The sequence below is a fragment of the Ceraceosorus guamensis genome (assembly GCF_003144195.1).
Source record: "Ceraceosorus guamensis strain MCA 4658 unplaced genomic scaffold IE81scaffold_124, whole genome shotgun sequence".
NCBI lineage: Eukaryota > Fungi > Basidiomycota > Exobasidiomycetes > Ceraceosorales > Ceraceosoraceae > Ceraceosorus > Ceraceosorus guamensis.
This window is the reverse complement of record NW_020290119.1, coordinates 19,157-41,360: the sequence shown is the minus strand read 5'-3', so window position 1 is coordinate 41,360 and position 22,204 is coordinate 19,157. Positions and strand designations below refer to the sequence as shown.

General features: G+C 56.0%; 7 protein-coding genes across 7 annotated transcripts; 3 read left to right on the top strand and 4 right to left on the bottom strand.

The window, feature by feature from the left end:
• Positions 1-41: 41 nt before the first annotated feature.
• Positions 42-695, bottom strand: IE81DRAFT_350256 (hypothetical protein; the record flags this gene model as incomplete). Its single annotated transcript, XM_025516502.1, has 1 exon — positions 42-695. A coding segment is annotated over one exon (654 nt), but the record flags the coding sequence as incomplete, so codon positions are not given.
• Positions 696-1,045: 350 nt separating this feature from the next.
• IE81DRAFT_326649 (DnaJ-domain-containing protein) lies at positions 1,046-2,692 on the bottom strand. The gene is made up of 3 exons (XM_025514877.1): positions 1,979-2,692; positions 1,695-1,864; positions 1,046-1,520 (listed from the first exon to the last, which is right to left on the bottom strand). Exons 1-3 carry the CDS (start codon positions 2,442-2,444, stop codon positions 1,410-1,412), a joined length of 747 nt encoding a protein of 248 aa, XP_025366512.1. The 5' UTR covers positions 2,445-2,692; the 3' UTR covers positions 1,046-1,409.
• Positions 2,693-3,170: 478 nt separating this feature from the next.
• IE81DRAFT_326648 (hypothetical protein) lies at positions 3,171-5,380 on the top strand. Its single transcript, XM_025514876.1, has 4 exons — positions 3,171-4,254; positions 4,373-4,685; positions 4,805-4,921; positions 5,016-5,380. The coding sequence occupies exons 1-4, from the start codon at positions 3,499-3,501 to the stop codon at positions 5,102-5,104; spliced, it is 1,275 nt and encodes a 424-aa protein (XP_025366511.1). The 5' UTR covers positions 3,171-3,498; the 3' UTR covers positions 5,105-5,380.
• A 1,763-nt stretch (positions 5,381-7,143) lies between these two features.
• IE81DRAFT_350253 (Pkinase-domain-containing protein) lies at positions 7,144-11,608 on the top strand (the record flags this gene model as incomplete). The annotated part of the gene is made up of 6 exons (XM_025516501.1): positions 7,144-7,369; positions 7,465-10,518; positions 10,590-10,847; positions 10,930-10,984; positions 11,052-11,171; positions 11,239-11,608. The coding sequence occupies 6 exons, from the start codon at positions 7,144-7,146 to the stop codon at positions 11,606-11,608; spliced, it is 4,083 nt and encodes a 1,360-aa protein (XP_025366510.1).
• A 63-nt stretch (positions 11,609-11,671) lies between these two features.
• Positions 11,672-16,249, bottom strand: IE81DRAFT_326645 (TPR-like protein). Its single transcript, XM_025514875.1, has 5 exons — positions 15,833-16,249; positions 15,556-15,709; positions 14,847-15,486; positions 14,208-14,769; positions 11,672-14,128 (listed from the first exon to the last, which is right to left on the bottom strand). Exons 1-5 carry the CDS (start codon positions 15,845-15,847, stop codon positions 11,990-11,992), a joined length of 3,510 nt encoding a protein of 1,169 aa, XP_025366509.1. The 5' UTR covers positions 15,848-16,249; the 3' UTR covers positions 11,672-11,989.
• A 1,204-nt stretch (positions 16,250-17,453) lies between these two features.
• On the top strand, positions 17,454-20,628 carry IE81DRAFT_33451 (SPOC domain-like protein). Its single transcript, XM_025515414.1, has 9 exons — positions 17,454-17,843; positions 17,915-18,577; positions 18,651-18,856; positions 18,943-19,069; positions 19,135-19,267; positions 19,332-19,661; positions 19,729-19,928; positions 20,022-20,186; positions 20,304-20,628. Exons 1-9 carry the CDS (start codon positions 17,763-17,765, stop codon positions 20,433-20,435), a joined length of 2,037 nt encoding a protein of 678 aa, XP_025366508.1. The 5' UTR covers positions 17,454-17,762; the 3' UTR covers positions 20,436-20,628.
• A 192-nt stretch (positions 20,629-20,820) lies between these two features.
• IE81DRAFT_350250 (hypothetical protein) lies at positions 20,821-21,768 on the bottom strand (the record flags this gene model as incomplete). Its single annotated transcript, XM_025516500.1, has 1 exon — positions 20,821-21,768. The coding sequence occupies one exon, from the start codon at positions 21,766-21,768 to the stop codon at positions 20,821-20,823; it is 948 nt and encodes a 315-aa protein (XP_025366507.1).
• Between the last annotated feature and the right edge of the window lie 436 nt (positions 21,769-22,204).

Here is a 22,204-nt window from a genome sequence, read left to right as displayed (position 1 = left end):
AGGAGTGTGCCTCGTCCAGGTCCTAGCTCGACCAATCTGACTTTGCTTGGAGATCCAGCGGCTTGCCATCTGGATATCAAGTACACTGCCAAGAGCTGATACGAGAGGGTGACGAGGTCCATGTCAATGTATGCCAGGCTATGTCTCAGATCTCCTTCTCCTCCTCCTCCTCCTCCTCCTCCTCCTCCTCCTCCTCCTCCTCTTCTTCTTCCCGCAGCTTCATGACTTCCACTTACCTCTCCAAAGATCTGACAAATTTCAGGACTTGTAATGAAGTCGCCTTTCGCGCCCAGAATGTTGCGCGCCCGATCTCTTTCAGACTCCCCCTGTCGTGTCTGTTGAGCATCAGCGGAGGCGGACGCGTAATAGCCCAATGTGGGATCTAGTAGAGCCGTCCTCATGTAGGTTGCGATGGACATGGGTCCAGAGCTTCGTATCGAAGAATGTATGAGATTTTGAAGTGTGGGAATAGAAGTAGTGGAGGAAGCTGAAGAGGGGGTTGCATCTTTTGTCCGGTCATCTAGGCTGGAAGCCGAATTGGAAAAGCATCGAGAGGAGTCGAGGTGAGGTGTGCGGTTGCTGAATTGGAGGGAACGGCTTGGCGAATATGGGTGTGCTTGAGCTTGAGCTTGTCCCATGCTCCTGAGAAGGACTGCTCTGGAACGTAAGGCCCATGGCGCGGTTCGATGCATCATGTTTCCTCTGATCCTCACTCAGAAGCGAGTGTCTCTGGTCGGAGCAGTCGAATCAGGCGCTCAAAGGTCCAGACGGTGTGCGAGTGAGTGGTGGGGTAAGTATCAAGCCGCGAGCTGTCAAAGACCTCGCTCGACCTACACTCGTGACTCCAGGCCTGCGACTACTTCACCAACGTCGCAGGTAGATGTATGCGGCATGTACCTGTTGTTGTACACCCATACCTGTGATCTGCAGGTTCACCGTTCTTCCGTCCCTCCACTCGCAGCTCAAAACAGGTCACGTGATCGAACCGTCCTCATCTTCATTCACGATTAAGATATGTTCAAAAGTCAAGCGCCGATCTCTTTTAGCTCACTTATGCATTTGACCCCAGCCTCGACCCAGCGCATCCACGCCATATGCATCTTTGAACATGAGAGGATGATTGATCTGATTGATTGGGGTATGGAGAAGCGCGAGAGACGGACAGCAGCAGCACGGCTGCATGTACAAGGGACGGTGAGCGAGCCTTGATCCTGGCTCAACAGGGTTAGACGATTTGTGAAAGGAAAAAGAGGCAACGTGGACTTTGACTCCAACAGCGGCATTTAAGGCGTCGCGAGAGCATGGCCTGGGCTTCTTTTCAGGTGATCGTCGAGGCTGACGGGAATGCGAGCTTATTGATGACTTGGTAGGAGAACCGTGATGATGTAAAGAGCTTGTCCTTGATCGAGCTAGATGGACCCGAGCACCCTGACCGCCAGCGCTTTGAGCACTTCTGCCCTCTGACTAGTATTCAGCGTCATAAATACTTGTCCCACGGACTTGCCTTTTGCGTCTCTAATCTGTGGGATTCGTGATCGGGCAAGATGTTTCAGCAGGTGCAGGAGAGCAAAAGAAGTGCGGATCAGTAGATGATCCGACTATTCTCTCGAGGGCCAGACACAAAAAGCTACATCTTCCAAGCGCATACATGCCTCCGATCTGTTGCCTGGAGTTAGATCACAATGCATACTCACAGCGCCCAATTTGTTGCCCACGAAAGCACCTGCCACCAGACCCGGAATGTTTCCGATGATGAAACCCAGCCCTGCGCCCGAGGCTGATCCTACCCATTTCCAAATGGGCGCCACCCTCTCCACCTCGGGTCTGAGCAGTTCTTCAAAGACTGATCCGAATACTTGGTCAGCTGCGTCGACAGAGGTGTGATGGTGTGTGGAGGACATTTAAGAGATGAGGACAGAGGATGTCAAAGGGGAACGTCAGTGTGCGTCTAGCGCAGTGCCTCGCTGCGCTGACTCACCTTGAGGTTGACCCTGCCCTGCGTTTGTCGTCGAGCTGCCAGCGCTAGATGGTCCCGCTTGATCATTCGCGGCACCAGCGCCTGCTCCAAATCCAGCAAAACCTTTAAAGCTCTCAAAGAAGTTTTTACTGCTCTGCTGATTCTCGAACGGATCGTCGCTCCAGTGCATGCCGCCCGGTACGTCCTGAGCATCCATGCCCACTCCTCCATCGTCGCTCGTACCATACTCCTTTCTCAGCGTATCGTACTCTGCTCGTCTAGCATCGTCCGAAAGAACGTAGTAGGCATCCGCTAGAGACTGAAATCGAGCAGTGTAGGTGGAACGCTCGGAAGCGCTGGCGTTTGGGAAACGATCCGGATGAGTGGAAAGGGAACGTCGTTTGTAGGACGATTTGATCTCTTCTTTGGAAGAGCTCGGCTTGACACCCAGCAGGGTGTAATAGTCAGGAACGGATTGTCCGGTCATCCTTTCGTCGGTGGGCACAGCTTCGACCAAAGTGGGCAGCGGGGGGGGTTGACGTGGGCAAGATGAGCCAGCTTGGTCCTTGGCAGTCTTCAAGCTTGCCGCGGCCCTGATAGGTAAGCTGATGGAGGAAGTGATCAGCCCGCAAATCACGCGTGATCAGTTCATGATTCTGATTATCGGCGCTACATGCTAGGTGCCCTCCTCGCTCCAATTTGGCCTTTCACAGCCTCCTATGTGCCTTCCCCACGACAGCCTAATAATAGTAAGCCATCCGGTTTCAGGAGCGTAGCGCATCGACGTGTTCAAGCTGAGCGCATCCGCATCCGCGCGCATCGATCGCCCTCCACACGCGCCAGCCCACGATAGAGTCACGTGGACATTGACTCTTCCCGTTGCAGCAGAGCATGCAAGCAAACATGCATGCATGCATGCATGCTCCATGACATGGGCACGGCGTTAAAGTCTATGCAGCGCATTCATTTCCACAGTCAAGAGTTGCAGTCAGAGTGCTTTGAGAGAGCTTACGGCCGCGCTCCCCACATGCGTGAGCAGCAGTACCATCGAACGATCGGCCGCTCCCTTGTATTCTTGTGTGGCTTTTCCTTGGGCGGGCGGGCGCGCGCGACAATGCGATTTGAAATCGCAATCGGAGGGCTTGCGAGACCGAGAGAAATTTGCTGATCGAGCAGAAGGCTGAAGAGGGTGGTGAATCGCGAATCAGACCGAGATCGCCAGAGCTAAGATCTCCCTTCCTCTCATGCGTCTCCACCTGTGAGTCGACCCCAATCATTCTCGAGTCATTCGCAACGTCGCGCGCGGGACGATTTTGTCTGCTCGGACGTTCCTACTGTCCGGCAAAACAGCGTCAAGCTGTGCCTAAGAAGCTACTCTTCTGCCTTGAGATCTGTGCGGCCAGCCACCGACTTTGCAGCTGGGCGCAAGCTTCACACCTCTGCGCGCCAACACATTCTCACCTTCACTCGATCTTTCGTCTTCTGCGCATTCTGTTGGCCGCTCTCACTAGAGACGAAACACACCTTGCAACTCTGCCAGCATGACAAGTCACAACTCATCCTCCTCCTGCTCCTCGGCCTATCCAACTACGCTTGTACTCCACACGCACGACGCAAGTCGACCGCTCAAGCCCTCCTCCTACGGCGCTCTGTCTCACGCTCTCCACGAGACACTGCATTTTGCTCTGGACGGCAACATAGAAGACTGGGCTTTGGACACAAGACCCAGGAGGGCTCCTTGCGGACCCGCAGAAGAGTTCCACATTTCTCAGGCCACACCGAGCGTCTCTACTTCGAGCACCGCTCCCGCTGGACCTTCCTCTTCTTCTTCTTCCTTGGTCGTACCTACCTCCAACAGCAATGGGGCTCAAGAATCAGATGTGAAGCCTCGACCGGGATTTGTCAGACCTCCTACTTCGCTGGAAGAAGATAGGGAGTACATCTCTTACGCTACAAGCAGCATCAAGTCGCATCATTCCTCGTCTCCTTCTACGCGTTTGTGGCTCCCTCATCCATCAAGCATAGCAGCGGATCGATCTCCGGACCCGTGCGCAGCAGGCGGATCAAGAGATGCCTTGGACGTTACTGCCAAGTTCTTCTGCTTAGGTAAAGATCCTCAAAATGCACCGGAGTACGGGACGAGCGGAGTGGGACAGTGGTTCCAGGAGGCTTTGGATGCCCTCAGCTCTAGCACCGGCATACTGACCGTCGATCAGGTCATTCTCGAGTTTCCGAGGTTGAAGCTGGGTGGACAAGAGGCGAGCGGGGACGAGGAAGTGGTCAAGAAGACTTGGCAGGTGAGAAACGATGAGGTGCTCGAGATTCCTACAGCAGGTGTGGAGGGCGGCGCAGATGTTTTCGGCCGCGCAGACATGTCCACGCTTAAAGCTTGTTGCCTTTCATCTCGTGATCCAGCACTTGTCAGGGCATCCGCAGTTGAGCGCACTTGGGCTCTCCTCCGTGTCTTTGCCCGCCCTTCGCGCTGTTTTCCCTGACATCGATGCTCTTTCTTCGCGTGGAGGGCAAGGAACTCAGAATGGCGATGCGAGGCACGACGACTCGACGGCAGAGCTGAAGAGATTTCAGACGATTCCAAGCGCATGTAGGCACCCTAAAGTCATCACCATTGACCTTAGCGCTATGCGTTCTCCTTGCGCGTGGGACAAAGAGTTGGGGAAATGGTGCGCGGACAGAGGCATTGAGCTGAGCAGCGCGAATGATGGGAACAGTGAGTCGAAGTGATGGAAAAGTGCCACACTCTTTTTTAGCTGTGCGATACGTGGCGGTGCGAGGCATAGCCACGGGTTCGTGGATCGTGTCGTTGACTGTTGCTTCTCGCGCTCGCAGACATTCTCCCGGACGAGACTTTACCGACACTTTTGACCGAGTTCGAAGACTCGTTCCCAGTCCCGTGGCCAAAGGGAGCCACCTTGGTACCGCGCTGGTGTCTCAAGTATACGATCCGTGAGTGCCCGCTCACGTGAGCACGCAAGAGCGATTTCCAGCTCCTCCAAAAGAACTCCGAGCAGCTCACTCGCTTCCACTCCTCATCTTGAAGTCATACGCGACAGAGGCGTCATTGCGGACCAAAGCTGGATATTGCTGTGTGATGTGCTCGCACCATCTGGTGAGACGAAGGAAAGGTAGAGCGGTGAAGCGATGGGGCAATCATATTTCTGTCGATCACCCTACTTCTATAAACGAGACTATTTGCGAGCGGCGGCAGTCTGTCAAGTGACGTATCAGTCTCTCAAGCGAGCCGGAAGGCTCCCATTGCCTCAAGCTTCCTTCACTCCAAGAGGTGCGACTAGGCTCACCTACGAGGCTTACCGAGGGTGATAGCAATCAAGAAGCATGCAAAGGCCGCTCACTTTGAGATTGGCACAAAAAAAGACGTCCTCTTCCTTCCTCGGCTCACACTGTCCCTCGCTCGATTGGGGGCACCGGTACGGGCGAACCCTGCTGAAGGTTTTCACTCTTCCATTCACCCGCCACTTTGGGAGGCTGATTGCAAGGACACATTGACGATGCGCTGAAGAGAGCCTTGCGGTGCCAAGTTGAGCTGTCAAGTCCCACTCATACGCATTTTGGTCCTACAGGATTGCATACATGAGACCCGAATGGGTTGGCACGGCTCTTGACTCGGCGAGGGGCCGCGCACTGTCGTTATTGGCTCAAGCACGCGCAATTGCACACGCTTGCATGGATACGTCTCAGTTCATTCGTGGGCGACTCACGGGGAAGCGTCACTCGAACGCTGCGGTCATTGTCTGCGCTCCACCCGTATCCGCATGGTCGACTGTTGAGGCGAGACGCGTTTCTGTCGGTGTCGATCCTCGGTTGAGAGCGCTCTTCCAGCACATCAGCTCTATGCTCTCCCGCTCTTGCTCATACCTACCTGGCACGATCGACCAAGATGCCTTGCTCGTTGCTTCGTCCTATCTATATTCATGATCCTGATCTAGAAACACCCACTCGAACGCTTGCTCAATGCACGGCGACGACTACTTTGAAGAGCCCGACCTTCCTTAGTCCCTTGCGCAAACACATTTTCGCGCCTTGATTGAGGTTTCTAACTCGGGCCAAAAGAGCAGCAGCAGCATCGCCGTCGAGTGTCGCAAGTCACGAGTGGATCATCGTGAATGGAGCCTACATACTATGTGCGCGGCTCCTGCGCGCAACCGGCTCGCGTTCACCAAGCTCGCGGTAGGCGCGGTACGATACAGCACCCGGGGTGTATAGCGTGAGGGACGTCTAGCCCTCCAACTCAATCCTTGTGGAGGAGGTGCGTTGTGTGCCGGTCCTCGATAGCGCTATGCGTGCACATGGCGCCCTGCTTCAACGACTTTCCCGCTGCTTTCGTCATCAGAAAGATCGACTTGTGACTGCTGTTAATCTTCAATCAAAAATGTACAATTCAGCCTCTGCGGAGAGCTTTGGCGGCCTTTGATTCAAATCCAAAACTCACACTTGACGGTAGATTCAATTGATTGTCCTGCGTGATATACGTATAGGTAGATCATTGAGCGCCAATCCACAATTTTGAATTTAATGGAATACGCGAGTGCCGAGTTGGCGCTTGATGTCATGCAGGCGAGCCTGCCTTGCGCAAGCGCATTTGGCCGGCCGCTTCACTCAAACTCTGATCACCCTGCGCGTAATGGCTGTACGCTAGGTAGATATGGTGTAGGGCGATATAGCATCAATCACGTCGAGTCGTGAGTTGGTGACCGTCGGCAATCGTGACCATCGCTGGACCGCGGCTCCCTGTTTCGCCTCCTCGTTCGCTCTCATCAAGACGAGGGTCGTCGGCGCACATTCTCGCGTTGCCACAACGACCTGCTTAGGCCAAGCTCTGCCTTAGCCTGGGCCGAGTCTTGCACCTTTGGTCTTCCAGCTCGACTGCCCTCGCCCCTCCGCCCTTCTTCTTTCACAACGCGCGTTTTACTAGCTGCCAGATCGCTCGTGTGCTGCAGGCGCGCACAGATCTCTTTTGACCCGCCTCTGAGGAGCTACGACTGTGCCTTCTTCATTAGCTGACGAGGCCTCATTTTCTAGACCCGGAGGTCTTGCAAGCCCTGGCGACCGATCAGCTTGCTCGCCAAGTGGACCGCCGGCGCCCAAAGCAAGGAAAGCGGAATCCTGCACACCTTTTGCAGAACAGACTTTGCTGCAACGCACCCGACATGTCAGCTGGCACACCAACATCGCCAGGCTTTCCGCTAGGATATGCTGTAGGATCTAGTGCAGCTGCTTCCATGGTAGCTTCTAGTCCCCGAGCTGCTGCTGCTGCTGTCGCCGCCGCTTCACTGGCCTCGAGACCAGGCTCGAACATCGGCTCTCGTCCCGGCACCCCTTCTTCTGCAGGACTGGCCAATATGGGCAGCATGGGAGGCATCAGCGTCGACGAAGGTGAGTGAAGCCCACCATTGTATAGCTCCCACTAAGCGCGACTCCTTCTTGCTGACTGACCTGCTCGTGCCTTTCGTGATGGTGGCTCCACGTAGTCCGCAAATGGACGCAGGCAGAGGTCGCTGCTTGGCTGCACAGCCTTCGTTTGGGCGCTCATGCCACGACTTTTGCCAAACATGACATCCTGGGTTCAGTACTGCTGGATGTGGATCAAGGCTCCTTGAAGGAGATGGGCATCACTGCGGTCGGGGACCGGATTCGAGTATTCACAGCGATCAAGAACTTGAGAAAAAGGTGCGCAGAAACGGCAGCTATGAACACGCTGTCGCGTGTCGTGCCTCCTCCAAGAGCTGTCAATGCGACAGACAGCGAGATGGAGTACCTGCACGACGTGTCCACCCACTCGACGATCCACGACTACGATGCGGCTGGTCTTGGTGGTCGTAGATCGCAGCTTGTCAGGCCGCCGCCTTTGCACCTTTCCCAGTCGTCGGCCCAAGACATGCCGATCACGCCCACAGCTCCGTCCCCTTCGGGAAGTCTGAGCAACGGCCAAGGCCTCGGACTCAAGGAAATGAGAGGCCTTGCCCAGCAAGCAGGGCAAGGGCGCACTCTCAATGGATCCATCGTCTCCCGCAGCCCCGTAGGGCTTCACAAACCATTGCCGGACGTGCGCGACGAGTCTTTGTTGGGTCATCGTAAGATGAGTTCTAATGGTGGCGTAGCTGGTCTGTTGGGTGCTCAGAACCCTCGTGCAGCATATGGCTATGGCCCTTCGGGTGGCATGCGCCCGAGCACTGCGACAGGCTCTAGCTACGCTGCGAGTGCGGGCTCTCGTGCAGGACATGGTCTCACCCCCGGCTCTTCAAGCAGCCCGACGAGCGCGACCTTCGGGGTCAGCCGGCCCTCCACCGCAGACACTGTTCGCATACACCATGGATCAGCAGCCAGCAACCTGGCCAACAATCCATTAACGCCCATCACCGAGATGTCCAGAGACTCTCCCACGACACCTCTGTACAGCGCTACATCGGTTGCGAGTGTCAATCGCAGCGAGAGGGGCTACGCCGTCGGTCATGGACCGTTTGCGGCATCCGCATCAGGACGCCCAATCACACCTCGGGTCATCGACGCTTCATCTGCAGCTTCGAACGCTTCTTATGGCGCTCAGGCGTCCCTGGAAGATTTGAAGCGGCAGATCATCAAATTCATAGGGGAAGACGGCACCACCCGCACCGTCAACGTGTCGGACTGCCGGGATGCTTACGATGTGCTGGCGCGTGTACTCAAGAAGTTTGGAAAGAGCGTAGTGGGAAACAGCTATACTCCGACCGCTGGTCAGACTCTATCTGTGGAGGATCACGAGTACGATGATGGCGAGACTTGGGGCATCTTTGCAACTAGCGGCGAAGGCAAGACAAAGTCCTTGACGGACAATGAGCTGTTAGCTATTTGTCATGCCCCTCAGCCGCACGACCCCTTGCGCGAGAGGGGATTGACGCTTCGCAGGCTGGGTCCCAAGCATGATCACGGAGGCAAGGGCACTGCGTCGGCGCCCCGCCGCAACAAGCTCGAATCGTTCTTTGGAGAAAGAATGCCTGGTCATGCGGGCGGTAATCCTGGCGAGGGCGATCATATGGAGGCGCATACATACGTCCCGCCCACAGGAAAGAAAGTCAACCGCGCCAGTACGGTCAGCATCATGTCTGGTCTGGGCGTGGTCGCAAAGGGTAGCAAACCACCAACGGCTTGGGGCGCAACGCCTCCATTACCCGGCAGACCAGAGCTTCCAAATCGATCGCCTACCTCTGTCATCCCTCGAAAGGCGCGCAACTTCTTCGGCCAGAGACCGCCTTCGGAATTGATCAGTTCTCACTTGACGGATTACTTTCCTCAAGCCGAGAAGCGCGTGTTGGAGCGCACAGCCAGGCGCTCTATATACGGAAGACCATCCGCAAGCGTCCGATCCAAGCGAGACAGCACGTGGAGCTTCACCGCTGATGCGGATGCCCCACCTCTTCCCGGCAAGGAGAGCTTCGAGAGCAGACACAATCCCCCTTCGATCTACATCGGTACGCCCGAGGACTCCGATGATGGGCACACCTCAAGCAGCGCTTCGCAGCATCAACCTCCGCCTGCGCCGAAGCAGGCGTCGAAGCCCCCCACCCTACCGCCCGTCATTGGTCGTTCTTCGCTGGACGATTGGTCCAAAAGCTTGCAGACTGTGGGCTCGCCCGTTGAAGAATCGCCTCCGACTTTGACGCCCTTGCCCAAAGCAGGCAGACCGCTATCCCAACGGCGCGCCTCTGGCGAAAGTGCTCGCAGCAGTCGCAAGAGCCTCGCGACGCAGCTGCGCGCTGCCAGAGGTATCAGCAGCTCAGGAACGTCGAACTTGAGCGGGCAAGACCGCAGCGATGCTGCAAGCATGCTGACGGTGGATGAAATCACGCAGCAAGTCGAAGACAGACGCGCTAGCATGCACCTTGCAGGAGCTGGAGGCGGTTGGGTGGTGGATGAAGATGGTGTACCTATTCCAGTGCGCAATGCTGGTCGGAAAGCAGGATCCATCATTGGCAGCACGCGTCCTCAGAGTACGCTGAGCGTCAGCGTCAGCGGTGAAGACGCAGAAGATGCAGACGAGGCAGAGGAGGAAGAACAGGCTTCGGGGCCCGGACGCAGCAGTTCGCGCATGTCGGTGCCGGGCGAAGAGACCGACCACCATGCTGGAGATCCCATGGCCGTCACCCGTAGCGCGACGAGCCGCGCGAGCAGCGTAAGCGAATTGCAACACGACATGGCAGATGATGGGGAAGAAGACGAAGAGCTGTCGGAGGATGAGATGGTGGATGAGGAAGACGAGGATCTGAGCGGCGAAGAGGAGGACGAAGAGCAAGGCATCTTCCACTCTGCGGTGCCCGGCAAGGACCCCATCAAATGGATCAAAGGAGCTCTGATCGGTGCTGGATCATTTGGAAACGTCTTCCTGGGCATGAACGCAAAGAATGGACTGCTCATGGCTGTCAAACAGGTCGAGCTTCCTTCTGGTGACTCGAAGACGGATCAGCGCAAGAAGAGTATGCTCGAAGCGCTGGAGCGCGAAATCGAGTTGCTGAAGACCATGCAACACGAGAATATTGTGCAGTACTTGGGTGAGTGGTGCTGGCGGTGTCAGTGTCTCGAATGTCCTCTGAGTCGCGTCGCACCTGTCTTTCATCTCCAGACTCGTCCGCGGATAGCACGCACCTCAACATTTTCCTCGAGTACGTTCCCGGCGGCTCTGTCGTCGCTCTTCTCCGCAATTATGGCGCTTTCGAAGAGCTGCTGGTGCGCAATTTTGTAAGGCAAATCTTGCAAGGTCTGAGCTACTTGCATGCTCGCGAGATTGTACATCGCGATATCAAGGGCGCCAATATTCTGGTCGATAACAAGAGCTGCGTCAAAATTTCCGACTTTGGCATCAGCAAAAAGGTGGAGAGCGGTGAGTGCACAAAGTCACTCAGAAGACTGATTGGCTTCTTAGCGTACCAGCGTGTACTGACGAGCAATAGCATCGCGCACAGACCTTCTCGTTAGTGCCAGGGCACACCGACCATCTCTGCAAGGCAGCGTGTTTTGGTGAGTGTTCGCTTGGCCATTGACTTTGTAGAAGGTCCCTCCGCTGACGTGTAGCTCGCATCGACAGGATGGCTCCCGAAGTCGTCAAGCAGACCTCCTATACTCGCAAAGCCGACATTTGGAGCTTGGGTTGTCTGGTCGTGGAGATGATCAGCGGGACACATCCATGGGCCAATCTGAACCAGATGTGAGTCATTTCCGCTCGAAACTCTACTGAGAAAGATACTCGCTCATGCGACTGCGTGGCTGCACAGGCAAGCGCTCTTCAAGATTGGATCTTTTGCCAAGCCAACTTTGCCCGATGACGTATCGCAAGATTGCATCAACTTTTTGAACGCCACCTTTGAGCTGGATCACAACAAGCGTCCGTCTGCTGACGAGCTTTTGCAGCATCCCTTTATCGTTGGAGAGTACACTGGTCCTGCAAACGCGAGCGGCAGCAGTGCGGACGATCCAAATTCTGCAAGCTCCATCAAGGCTGCTTCATCGGGTGCCGCGACGGTCTCTAGCGCTACGGGAGCCGGCAATACTGTCAAGGCCAAGAAACAATCTGCTGCGGCTGCTCGAAGAGCTCGGGATGCTGTACAAGCACCTGTCCAGGACTCTGCAGACACCTTCTCATGAGCCGCCTCCGCGGCTACCTTCATGCCTCGTTACGAACCCTCATAGTCTAGATTTGCTTTTGGATCGCTGATTTCGTGTATTTCATCATCCCATCAAAATTCCTCGGTTACATGTACGCGATGTTCTCTTTCATGCTTTGCACGAATGCGCGCAATGCCCAAGTAACAAACAAACATTGCACGACGGGTGTGAAGCAAGACGCGTAAGAGCAGAGAGTAGATTAGGTAGACTTTTGCCAGCTCAAATTCCAAGGTGAAGCTTCCGAGAGGGGGTATGCACCGGTAAGGCAACAAAGACAGAAGACGAAGAGAGAAAAAGGTAGGGCTTGTTCGGAAATGGAGCCCAAGAAAGCCAAGGTATTTTCTTTAGCCAGCTCCCCTCTCAAGCTCGGTACAGCGCGTGGCTCAAGGGACGGACAGGCTTGGTCTGCTCCAAATTGAGCGCAAATTCGAGGCACTGTCTCGCCTTTTCCCTTCTGGAAGTCTTCGAAGCGACCTGTCCCAAGTACAGCCAAGCCTCTGGCGAGTCCCATCCATGACTCAGGGTGATGCTGGTGAGCAGACCTTCTGCCAGGCTTGCTGCGCTCAGTTCGCGCTTCTCCGCACTGCTGTGAGCATCTGCAGTGCTAGAGTACGGCGAAAGCTTGCTTCCCGCCCCCCTACCGCCAGATTGACCAGTCGCAGAGACTTGCTCATCGCGCGCTCGGTCGACGTGCTGCACCAGCGCATTGGGCGTGGATGAGTGGGCCTGGGTGGCCAACGAAGCTTCCAAAACCACTTGTGGAACGCTCGAGGGGGAGTGATCCGGGTTCGCCAAGAAGATTCTGGCCAGATGAACAACGGCCGCAATGTTGTCTCCTTGGCAGGCCAGCGCTTTGTACAATGACGCCAGAGCGAGCTGCAAGTCGTCTTGTTCGAACCACAAGGCCAATTGCAACCAGACTTCTGATCGAGCAGGCTCGATCCTTTCGGCCTCTTGGACGGCTACGCGACACTCGCTGTGCTTGCCGGCCCGTCGGAAGCTCGATGCGCTCATCAGCCAAAGCGTTCCGAGCAGCTCGCGCTCTTGACGTCCTCGCTGTTGCTCTCGCAGCGCTGCAGCGGTGGCCGTCTCGTCGACCTTTTCGCTGTGCGCCGAGCTGGCAGGTAGAGGGACCGCGCCAGCCGATGCTGGCTCATCCGTGGCCACGGGATGACGACGGCGGTGCAAAGAGTGGATCAGAGTAGATGCGCGTGAGGGCGTCGCACCGCTTTGACCCATTCCTGACATGGATCCGAACCGATGAGGAGCAGTGCCGCTAGACGACAGCAGCGTCGATAGGCGTCCACGCTTGTCCGCTGCGGCCTTTGGATCGGCTGCGGCCTTGCGTGGAGCTGGCGCTGCGACCGTGGTGGCCACTCGCTTGTGAAAGAATTCAAAGATTTCTCTTTGACCCTCGATCGCTGCGTCTGTGCCTTCGACAAGCTCCTCCAGAGCATTGTGCGTGATCATGAGTCGCAGCACAGCTTCAGCTCGCTCACCGTAAGAGGGCGGGTAGTCGACGCTGAGCAAAACGGTGCGAGCCAAGGTGAGCTTTGCGCTCGGCTTGCCGTTAGGGATCCCATTGGATTGCGGGAATGCACCACTGGCACTCCTCGGGGAGGCCGGGGAAGTAGGAGTTGCAAGGCCACGAAGAAGTGCTTGGGCATCAGCTTCGTCGTCATCTTCGGCGCCTGCAAGGCCTTCTTCAGCAATGCGCAGAGCTCCCTTGAAGTCCTTTTGCGCGGATCGCAGCAGAGTCAGGAGATGCCAGGTCTGCACGTCCGCAGGCTCGAGCTCGACTGCTCTTCTGGCAGAGCGGATGGCTGAGGGGATGTCGCGCATCTCGGCCTGAAGGTACGCGAGCTGGTAGTACGTCTCCGAAGACTGATCTTCGAGCGTTGCGGATTGCTTCAACAAGCTCAACGCTTCATCGTGCAATTCTTGGCGACGGTGAGGCGTGGCATCGTGCGCACAGAAAGCAGCTCGTGCGGTTCCAGCCACTCGCTTCGCGCGAGCGACGAGGCTGCGGCTGTTTCCGAGCTTGGTGCTGGCAGCAACCTTATCCAGCGCTTTGCGAGCAATGCGGTCCGACGCCTCCGCGTCGCCAAGATAGCGCGTGAGGACGTGAGCGCCGTACAACAGCGTTGAGACAAACACCTCCTCATCGTCGTGATCCTGAAGAGCTGCCTCACCAGCCTTCTTGGCCGCATCTGAGATGCCGTTCGTTTGCCGAGCATCAGTGTCGCCGTCGCGCTCCTCCACTTTGTTCTCTTGAATCTCATAGCCCCGCGCGTCGTCTTCCTCCTTGCGCAGGCGAGCCTCCTCTACCAGTGCGGAAGATCCTGCAGCATCGGCCTCCGCCGCTTTCTCGAAAATCTGGATGTACAATTCGAGAGCGAGCCGAGCTTCGTCGTATGCCTCTGCTGCGACGAGCACGGTGAAGAGATGTCTGCTGACGCGCTGCGAGTGGAACGTGATTTTTGTCAGGCTGTAGAGGATCTGTGAGCGGAGCAGTGAAGCTGATCAGCTTCTGAAACTCTGGCATGGCGGGGTGGGGCGAGGCTAGCCGAGGTCTCACCTCGACGATCTCATCCGCATGCTCGCCAGCCTGCTCTCCATTGAGTTGCCAGCCTTTGACCACTGCATCAGCCAGCTGCAGAGCCGAGATGTTGACCTGACCAGCACGAGGGAACTCGGTCGAGCGAAGGATAGATGCCGCTGCGGACGCTTGCACAGTCAAGAGCTCGTTGCTCCAAGTAGCGCTGGAAGGCCGAAGAGCTCGATGAGGAGCAGGTCTACGGGTGGAGGTGGTTCTGGAAGTGATGCCACGACCTTCTGCACCGAGCATGCGTCGAGCCTGTCCATGCCGTGGTACCCGCTCCGCCTCAAAATCCCGAATGGTCATGCGCGCCGCGACGCTGTTGACTACGCTCTTTTGGTATGCAAAGCTTCTCCAGTCATCTTTGCTGGCCGTAGTTGGCGCAGGGAGGCCAACGTATCCGCCTTGCTCCACGGAGATATTGAGAAGATTCAAGTATGTGCGGTAGATTGCGTTACGTTGCGGGTTGCGGAAAGAAGCTGGCCAACGTCCGGTGTGCGCCTGATAGGCGCGCAGAGCATTCAGCCCGAGGGAAAGATCTCTGTGGACAGGCAGGCGCTGTGAGCATGCCTTCGCCGACAGTAAAAAAATGCGCGATTCAGAGTACTAGGCACTCACCCGTGCCTGACGCTGAACAATGCATTGCGGTACAGAGCTGTCTCACCCCATGCTTCGATCTCGTCTGCGGGTAGACCACGCAAAGCGCCAGCTCTCTTGCCTCCCCGCACACCTTCGTGTAGGTCGATAGCACGAGCATAACCCGCCAAGACAAATGGACGGAAATCATCATTGTTGCGAGATGCGTGCAAGCGCTCATTTGCCATGCCATAGACGCAGAAGCCTAGAAGCATGAGCGCAACGGCGTAGTCCTCCAAGTGATCGCCAGCCTTCAGTGCATCCAGGTTGACCTCCTCCAAGAACTTTGTGTTGTGAAGCAAGCCGATGGCATCCTCGTCTTTGCCGACAGAGAACAGAGCGTACGCACGCAGTGCTGCCACGCTGTGCTTCGCCAGGTCATCGCCTCTGGCCGAAGCTGCCAGGTCTTCCAAGCGATTGTTGGCTGCAAGAATCTCCTTGCCGGACCACCCTTCTCCCGACTCGTCTGCTGGAATAGGCTCTGGAAGCACAGTAGTATCTTTCTGCCCTGGAATAGCAACATCGGCGTCGTGCGACGAATCGGAGTAGCTACTCTTTTGACTCTGGAAAGCGGCAATGGAAGCGTGCAGCTGCTGCTCGACGCTAGCCACGCCTGGCGTGACTGAAGACGGCATTGCGAAGAGACTATCAGCTCGTTGCTCCCACGTCTCTCGAATGATGTGTGTCTCACCTGGACTGTTGGGATTGTGCTTCATGTATTTCCGAATGAGCTCGGGCCAGGTGATGTTCTTGCCCTTGCCTGCGAGGTGAGTCGGATGCTCCGCCGTCCAGTCACCCCGCAGCCGAGCAGCATCCAGCTCCGACGCATACAGCGCCCCTTTGGCCTAGGCAGAGCAAGGGCTGGAAGCGTAAGCAGGAGGGAGCAGCAGACGATCGGATAGCTCGTACAAAGCGTCTACCACGTATTCCGAAGGCTAGATGCAAGCCTTTTTGAGCATCGTACTTACCGCTTTGGCGGCCATGATGACACAAATTCGGAAGATCAGGTGTCAGAGCAAAGCCAGACTAGACCAAGCAAGAATGCTCAGCTACAGTGAAAAGTCGTTGGCGGGAGGTGATGGCGATAATGTAATGGCGCGACTTTGAGAGGAAGCGGAAGAAAGGCACAATGAGCAAGCAAGTAGATGAAAAGCGAGTAGTCCCGAGTGCTCCGCGCGAGTGATCGAGGCAACGCGGGGGGAAGAGGAGAGGGGGCGTGCGAGCAGGTGTGAAAGGAACGTGGGGAAGATGTGCAGCTCTAGCTATGGGCTCTGACCAGTCACGGGTCATTGCAGAGCGAGACGACTTGGCAGTGCTCGAGTACGTTACGCTGCTCATGTGTCCCACTTTTGCAAGACTATGAGACTACTACTACACTACTAGCGTAGGTGCTGGTGAGCAGCAGCTTATAACTACCACCTACCGTACTGCATGTATCAATCACCGCATCCAAGCAGCATCATCCAGCGGCTTGTGTTCACATTGCACTTTCACTGGACTGAGAGCGCGCCTGCGCAAACGCGGTCCACCTTCTCGCTTGCGCCTGAGACATGAATCGCGAATCGTGAATGACCGTGTGCGTGTGTGTGTGTGTGCGCGTGTGAAGCACGCAGAAAAGATCGAGCGCTGCACGCGCGTGCAGCGTGCTGATGGTCATGACGGCGGTGTGGCATCACAGTTTTGAGTACCAGCAGCGCACACCGCTCTGTTGCTCTCATCTCAAAACGACAAGCGTCTTGCTCATTCTCCGCCTACAGCTACAGGGGCACTCACGAGTCGATCACGACTGCATGGGCTCATTCGCCCGGCATCGGACTTGCATCCCTTCGCGCTGCACGTCAATGCGGGGAAGAGACGATGATGACGCGCCCACGACATCCGGCCGCTTCACAAAACAGACCACGTACAGGGAAGATGTACATGCTGTATGGGCGCGGGCGCGGGCGCGGCAGCCGTGCTCGTTCGTGCCCGCCTGGAGCCAAGTGATCGGCTCCTCTCACACTTTGGCACCGAAGCTCGGGGAGCATGTGAGCAAGTCGTGAGTGTGATTGGCATCAACACCGAGGCTGATCGATCATGGACTACTTGCTCGCAGAGATCAGTCGTGAGGATTTTTTCCGCCTTCCGAACATTCGCTCACCCACATTCTTGATTGCGATTCCAGGCACCCGCTGCCACCTCTCCGCAAGTCGAAGTCTCGAGCCCTCGGTGTGTCTTCGACCCCATTTGTCCCTTCGTTCAAAAGATATAGAGCGCTCTCACAACAGTCTCTCATATGAGCTCATCATGCCTTCTGTCAATCGCTTGGCTTGACTGCCTGCAACCTCACTCATGGTAGATACTCGGACGGGGGGGTACCAGTCGCTCAGCCAGCTTCCTCAGCAGAATACGCAAAGGACCGCGACCCAATTGATGCATGGGCGTGTGTTGTCAGAGGGGATGGACTCGCTGATCACGTGATTGATTTCAGTCAAAGGTGCACTCGCGATCACGTGAAGCGCTGATTTCGCGCGGCACCGTGTGCAGCGCGCGGGTCCGTCTGAAGACGGCGCTCCTTCACGATCAAGAACTGGCCAAGTCGACGCTTCGTAGCGAGGCCAACCCTCGACAGTACAGCTGTTTACAACGTTGCATACATCTACGTGCGTAATTCGTCCACGCTCCACTCGCAAGGCATCGGACAGATGCTGCCTGTGACACCGGTGCAAGTCGTATGATCGCAACACACGCGTGAAACGCGACAAAACCTGCGCTCGACGAGTCATTTCGTGCAGCGAGGATTGCATTCAGCCTCACTCGTTTGTCACCAAGCACGCAAGGCGAATCGACTCCAATCGCAGCAGGCGAGGAGCTGGTTTGAAAGCGCATCGAGAGGGCGTCTAATGCTCAAAGGGCACGATGGCTTACTACAATCGCGCGGGCGGATCGCAAAGGAGGGATGATCCCGATCCAGATGAGATCGAGCTGGTAAATTTTGACGTGAGTCTAAGCTGCGTCGGCTACCTGCTCGTCATGGTGAAGCTGATCATCGGATGCCAAATCTGCTTCAGGAAGAGTCTAGCAAGGATGTGATACTTTTCCTCATCGATGCTGGCAAGCGCATGCAGGACACTCTGGTCCCTTCCACAGCAACAGAGAACGCAGTGCCTGGCAGCAGCCTCGGTGCGGTCAAGATGGACGAGAATGCACCACGAGTCAGTCTGTTGCATCGAGCGCTGGAAGGTGCAGTCAGCCTGATGCGCAACAAGCTAGTCGCATCACCGCGAGATCTGGTGGGGATCATGCTCTATAATACAGAAGACACGAGCATGGCAGAGTTGGGAAAGACATCCATTTACGAACACACGTACATGGTCGAGCCGGTCGGCATGGTCGATATCGGCAATCTCGCAGGCTTGATCGATGATCTCGACCTGTCGAGGGAAGACCCTACCTACTTGCGAACCCGCTACAAGCCCATGGTCACCGAGATGCGCATTCATCATGCATGGATGAATGCAGGTGCCATCATCAAACAATACGCCAAGACGGGAAGCAAGCGCATCTTTTTTGTCACGCAAAACGACGACCCTTATGCCGGCAAGATGAATAGAGACGGGGTGGGAAGGCACTTGGCAGATATGGTGCGGGAGATGGCAAAGAGACAGGTCGAGTTCGAGCCTTTTCTGCTAGAGACGGACAATCAACCTTTCGATATCGGCAAATTCTGGGGCGTGAGTACGCATTGCGCTGACTGAGCCTTCGTCTAAGCTCACTACGAAGCAGCATGCGCCTTCTATACGACAGCCCATATTCGCTGCAGGTTTTCAGGATGGCAACATGTCTGCATCATCCATGTCTCGCTCGCAGACGCCGGCAGACCTTGGTCAGGGACCACGCGCGCTCAAGCTGGAAGATCTCGATGAACACGTCGCCAAGACTCACACTCCCAAGCGCGTCAACTTCCGTGGTCCAATGAAGTTCGGGGGAGGGTGCACCATTGGCGTCAAAGGGTGAGCAGTTATCGGGACGGGGCTACTTTAGTGTCTACTGTTTGTGCTGAAACCTTGTGCCTCGCTTTACACCCACGCCTTTACAGATATGGGATGGTCAAAAAGGCCGAAAAGGGAAACCCTATCAAAGTGATGGAGGACAAGTCAGCCGAGTCAGACGGTGGACCCATGTCGTATCTCGAGATTGACGTCCGAACCGAGCAGTGGTGCAAGGTAAGCGAGTCTGAGCCACAGAGGCTTAATGCATGGCTGTTTACGAGGTACATGCTACTCTTCAGGACACTGGACGCACGCTCAATCCGTCGGAGATTGAGACTGCCTTCAGCTTCGGAACAGACTCTTCTTTGAGGTCCAAAGTGCGCTTCAGTCCGGCTGAGGTGAAGCGGCTGAGGACCTTTGGGCAAAAGCCGGGTCAGTAGGAACCAGAGGATGAGTCGCTCCGCTGTCATTCTGCTCACTCTCGACGATTTCACAGGCATTGAGATCTTGGGCTTCAAACCCAACACAGAGGATTCGCTGTCCTACCGCGATAATATCAAGATCTCCTACTTTCTCTACCCCTTCGACGAGGCGTGGAGAAATTCGAAGCGCTTCTTCAGCGCTCTGCTGAGCTCGATGATCAGGAAAAATGTCATGGCCATTGGCATCTTCATGCGCGTGCAAGGTCAACAACCAGTGTTCTGCGCTATTTTGCCGCAGACCGAAGAACGCGAGAGGGGCATTTCGCCCGGCATGCATCTCATTCCTCTGCCATTTGCGGACGATATCCGGGACCTGCCCGAAAAGCATGCTGGTGCTCTTGAGGGTGCGTGTAGCTCGTCGCCTTGTCAGCAGATCTCCCAGCTGACACGTTGTAGAGTGATGACTGTCAGCTGAGCAAGCACAAGTCGAGGCGGCCAAGGCCATCATCAAGGCGTACAGCAAGGCGAAAGAGTTCCAGCCTGAAGACTTTCCAAATCCTGCTCTGGCGCACCATTACGAGGTCTTGATCAACACGGCGCTTGGAAAACCGCTACCCGGAAGCGGCGATATGGTGGATGCTACCATTCCAAATTACGCTGGCATAAAAAAGGTAAGTCTCCTTGTCGGCTGTTGGCGTCCGCGAGCGAACATGTACTCACAACTTTCTCCTCCCTCCAAATCAAATCGTGTCGTTGGTCATCAGCGCGTCGGCCCTCGCATCGCCCAGTTCAACGACTTGATAGGCAACGATGGAAGAACTGACGTCGTTTTTGCCCCGAGCGGCAGAGGAGGTGCTGCTGTGGCGAGCTTCTCGTCAGCAGATCAAACCAAGCTCTTGGAGCGCCACGCCAACGAACAGATCGCAGCAGTAAGTATCGCACTTGACGATTTGCAATGTAATAACGCTCGTGCACTTGCTCCAGCTCATGCGAAACCCCCGCTTGCACCAAAAAAACCCCCCTTTTTTCCCTCGCGCTTCCCTCAGATGAAGGTAGACGATCTCAAGGCTGCGCTCGATTTCTACAGACAGCCAAAGTCGGGTCGCAAAGCTGAGCTGGTGGAGAGGTTGGAGCAGTATCTCGACAAGCTGGTCGCCAAGAAACAAGCTAGCGGCTAGTCACACGGAGATCGACCGCAGCAACTTCCCTTCGAACACGACCGCGCAATGACACCTTGTACAAATATCGCTCGAGCATGAACAGCTTCACACCTCACGCCAGCGTTGAGGGGGGACAACTTGAAATTAGATTTCGAGCTTGATAAGCTTTAGAGATGAGAGCTTGACTAGTGATACAGCTGATAAATGATACGGAAGCACGAGAATGCTTGATAGAGGCGCTTGTAACTTTGAGGACTGATTCTGAGCACGGAAGAGGCTTGGGATGATGGTGCATTGCGAGGCATTTGCGGGGAGGTGCTAGTATGAAGAAAGAAGAGATGCACCGTCAAGTAAGATGGCTTTTTCGTTTTTCGAGCGCACACGAGTGACTCGTGCAACGGCCTCAGACCAACTGCTCTGGGGGGGTAAAGTGAGCAGGATTGATCCAGTCTAACGACTCGAACTCGACGTCGTTTTTGCTCTTGGCCGAATATGAGCTCGCGTGGGTCGCTCGAGGCGTGGCGACATCTTCGTCCGAGTCCGATGACTGATCCGTCTCGGCCTTGTTGAAGCCAAAGTAATCATTGGAGCCGCGAGACATGGAGGAAGGCGCGTGGTCGAGAGACGGAGCAGTGTTCTCGTCGACGACGTCCAGAGCAAGATCAAACGATTTGGAAAGTGGCGAGATGGGCGTCACCTCCCTCATCGTGTTATCGCTGATGGCCGTCAAAGGCGAAAGACGGTTGCGCGGTGAAGTACCGGCCCGATCAAAACGACGCCTCTTGACGTTCGTTGCGTGCGCTTGTTCGCCTTCGCTCCTGTTGACCCCTTGCGAACTGCCAAAGCTGCTGCTGGACGTGGACCAACCGTTTTCCCAGCGTTGAAGGGTTTGATCAGCCATAGAGAGAGGCATGCCAGCTTGACGCTGACGGTACTGCTGATCGAATTCCGCTTGAGTTGCGACGGGCATCGAGTACGATCGAACCATGGTCCAAGATCGAGCTGCAGCGGCAGAGACGGTCGTAGGGTCCTTGATCGAGCCTTCGCTACCCGCTCTCGCAAATTTGGTGGGCGGCTGCGTTGCCGTGCTGGCGCTGGCCCGTTGCAATTGCTCGGCCTCTGGTGCCGGTGGGAGAGAAAGGAAGGGGCACATGGGTGCCCTGCCTCCTTGGCGGAGCTCAGATCCAGCGGCGACGTTGCGCCCGCCGACGACGGCACGGGTACCGTTCAGACGATTGTTGACCTGAACGCGAGATTGATGAACTTCGGCATCTTGAGCTGAAGGCATTGGTCTGGCTACAAGAGGGGCCATGTCGCTTACAGCGCGCGCGCCGAGGGAGGGTCTAGCCATTGCGGTGGACATTGAAGAGATTGAGATCTGAGTTATGTATGCAGTGCAGTGCAAATGTCGAGGATGAGATGATGCCTGGCGTAGCTGTCGTGTACGGTCGGCGATTCGTATGGTAGTGCTGGGGAAGATGCGAGTGTTGAGACGGTTCTTATGGGGTTGGCAAAGGTGCTTGAGGGGTCTCGGAAAGTCTGGTACGGAGAACTATGAAAGTGGCTGATGGTGAAGAAGCGTTGTCGATGGTGAGGTAGTCAGAGATGGCGATCGGCGATCGAGACTCCACTTCTTGTCGCTATCTCCAGCTTGTCCGGAATGCCAGTGGCGGAAAAGAGACGTCGACGAAAAGCGGTGCCGCTGGGCTCGAGTAATGCTAAGAGTGATGTGGTGCACGGTCCAATCTTCGTATTCAGGATCAGGCACCCGCAGGCCGACCCAGCAG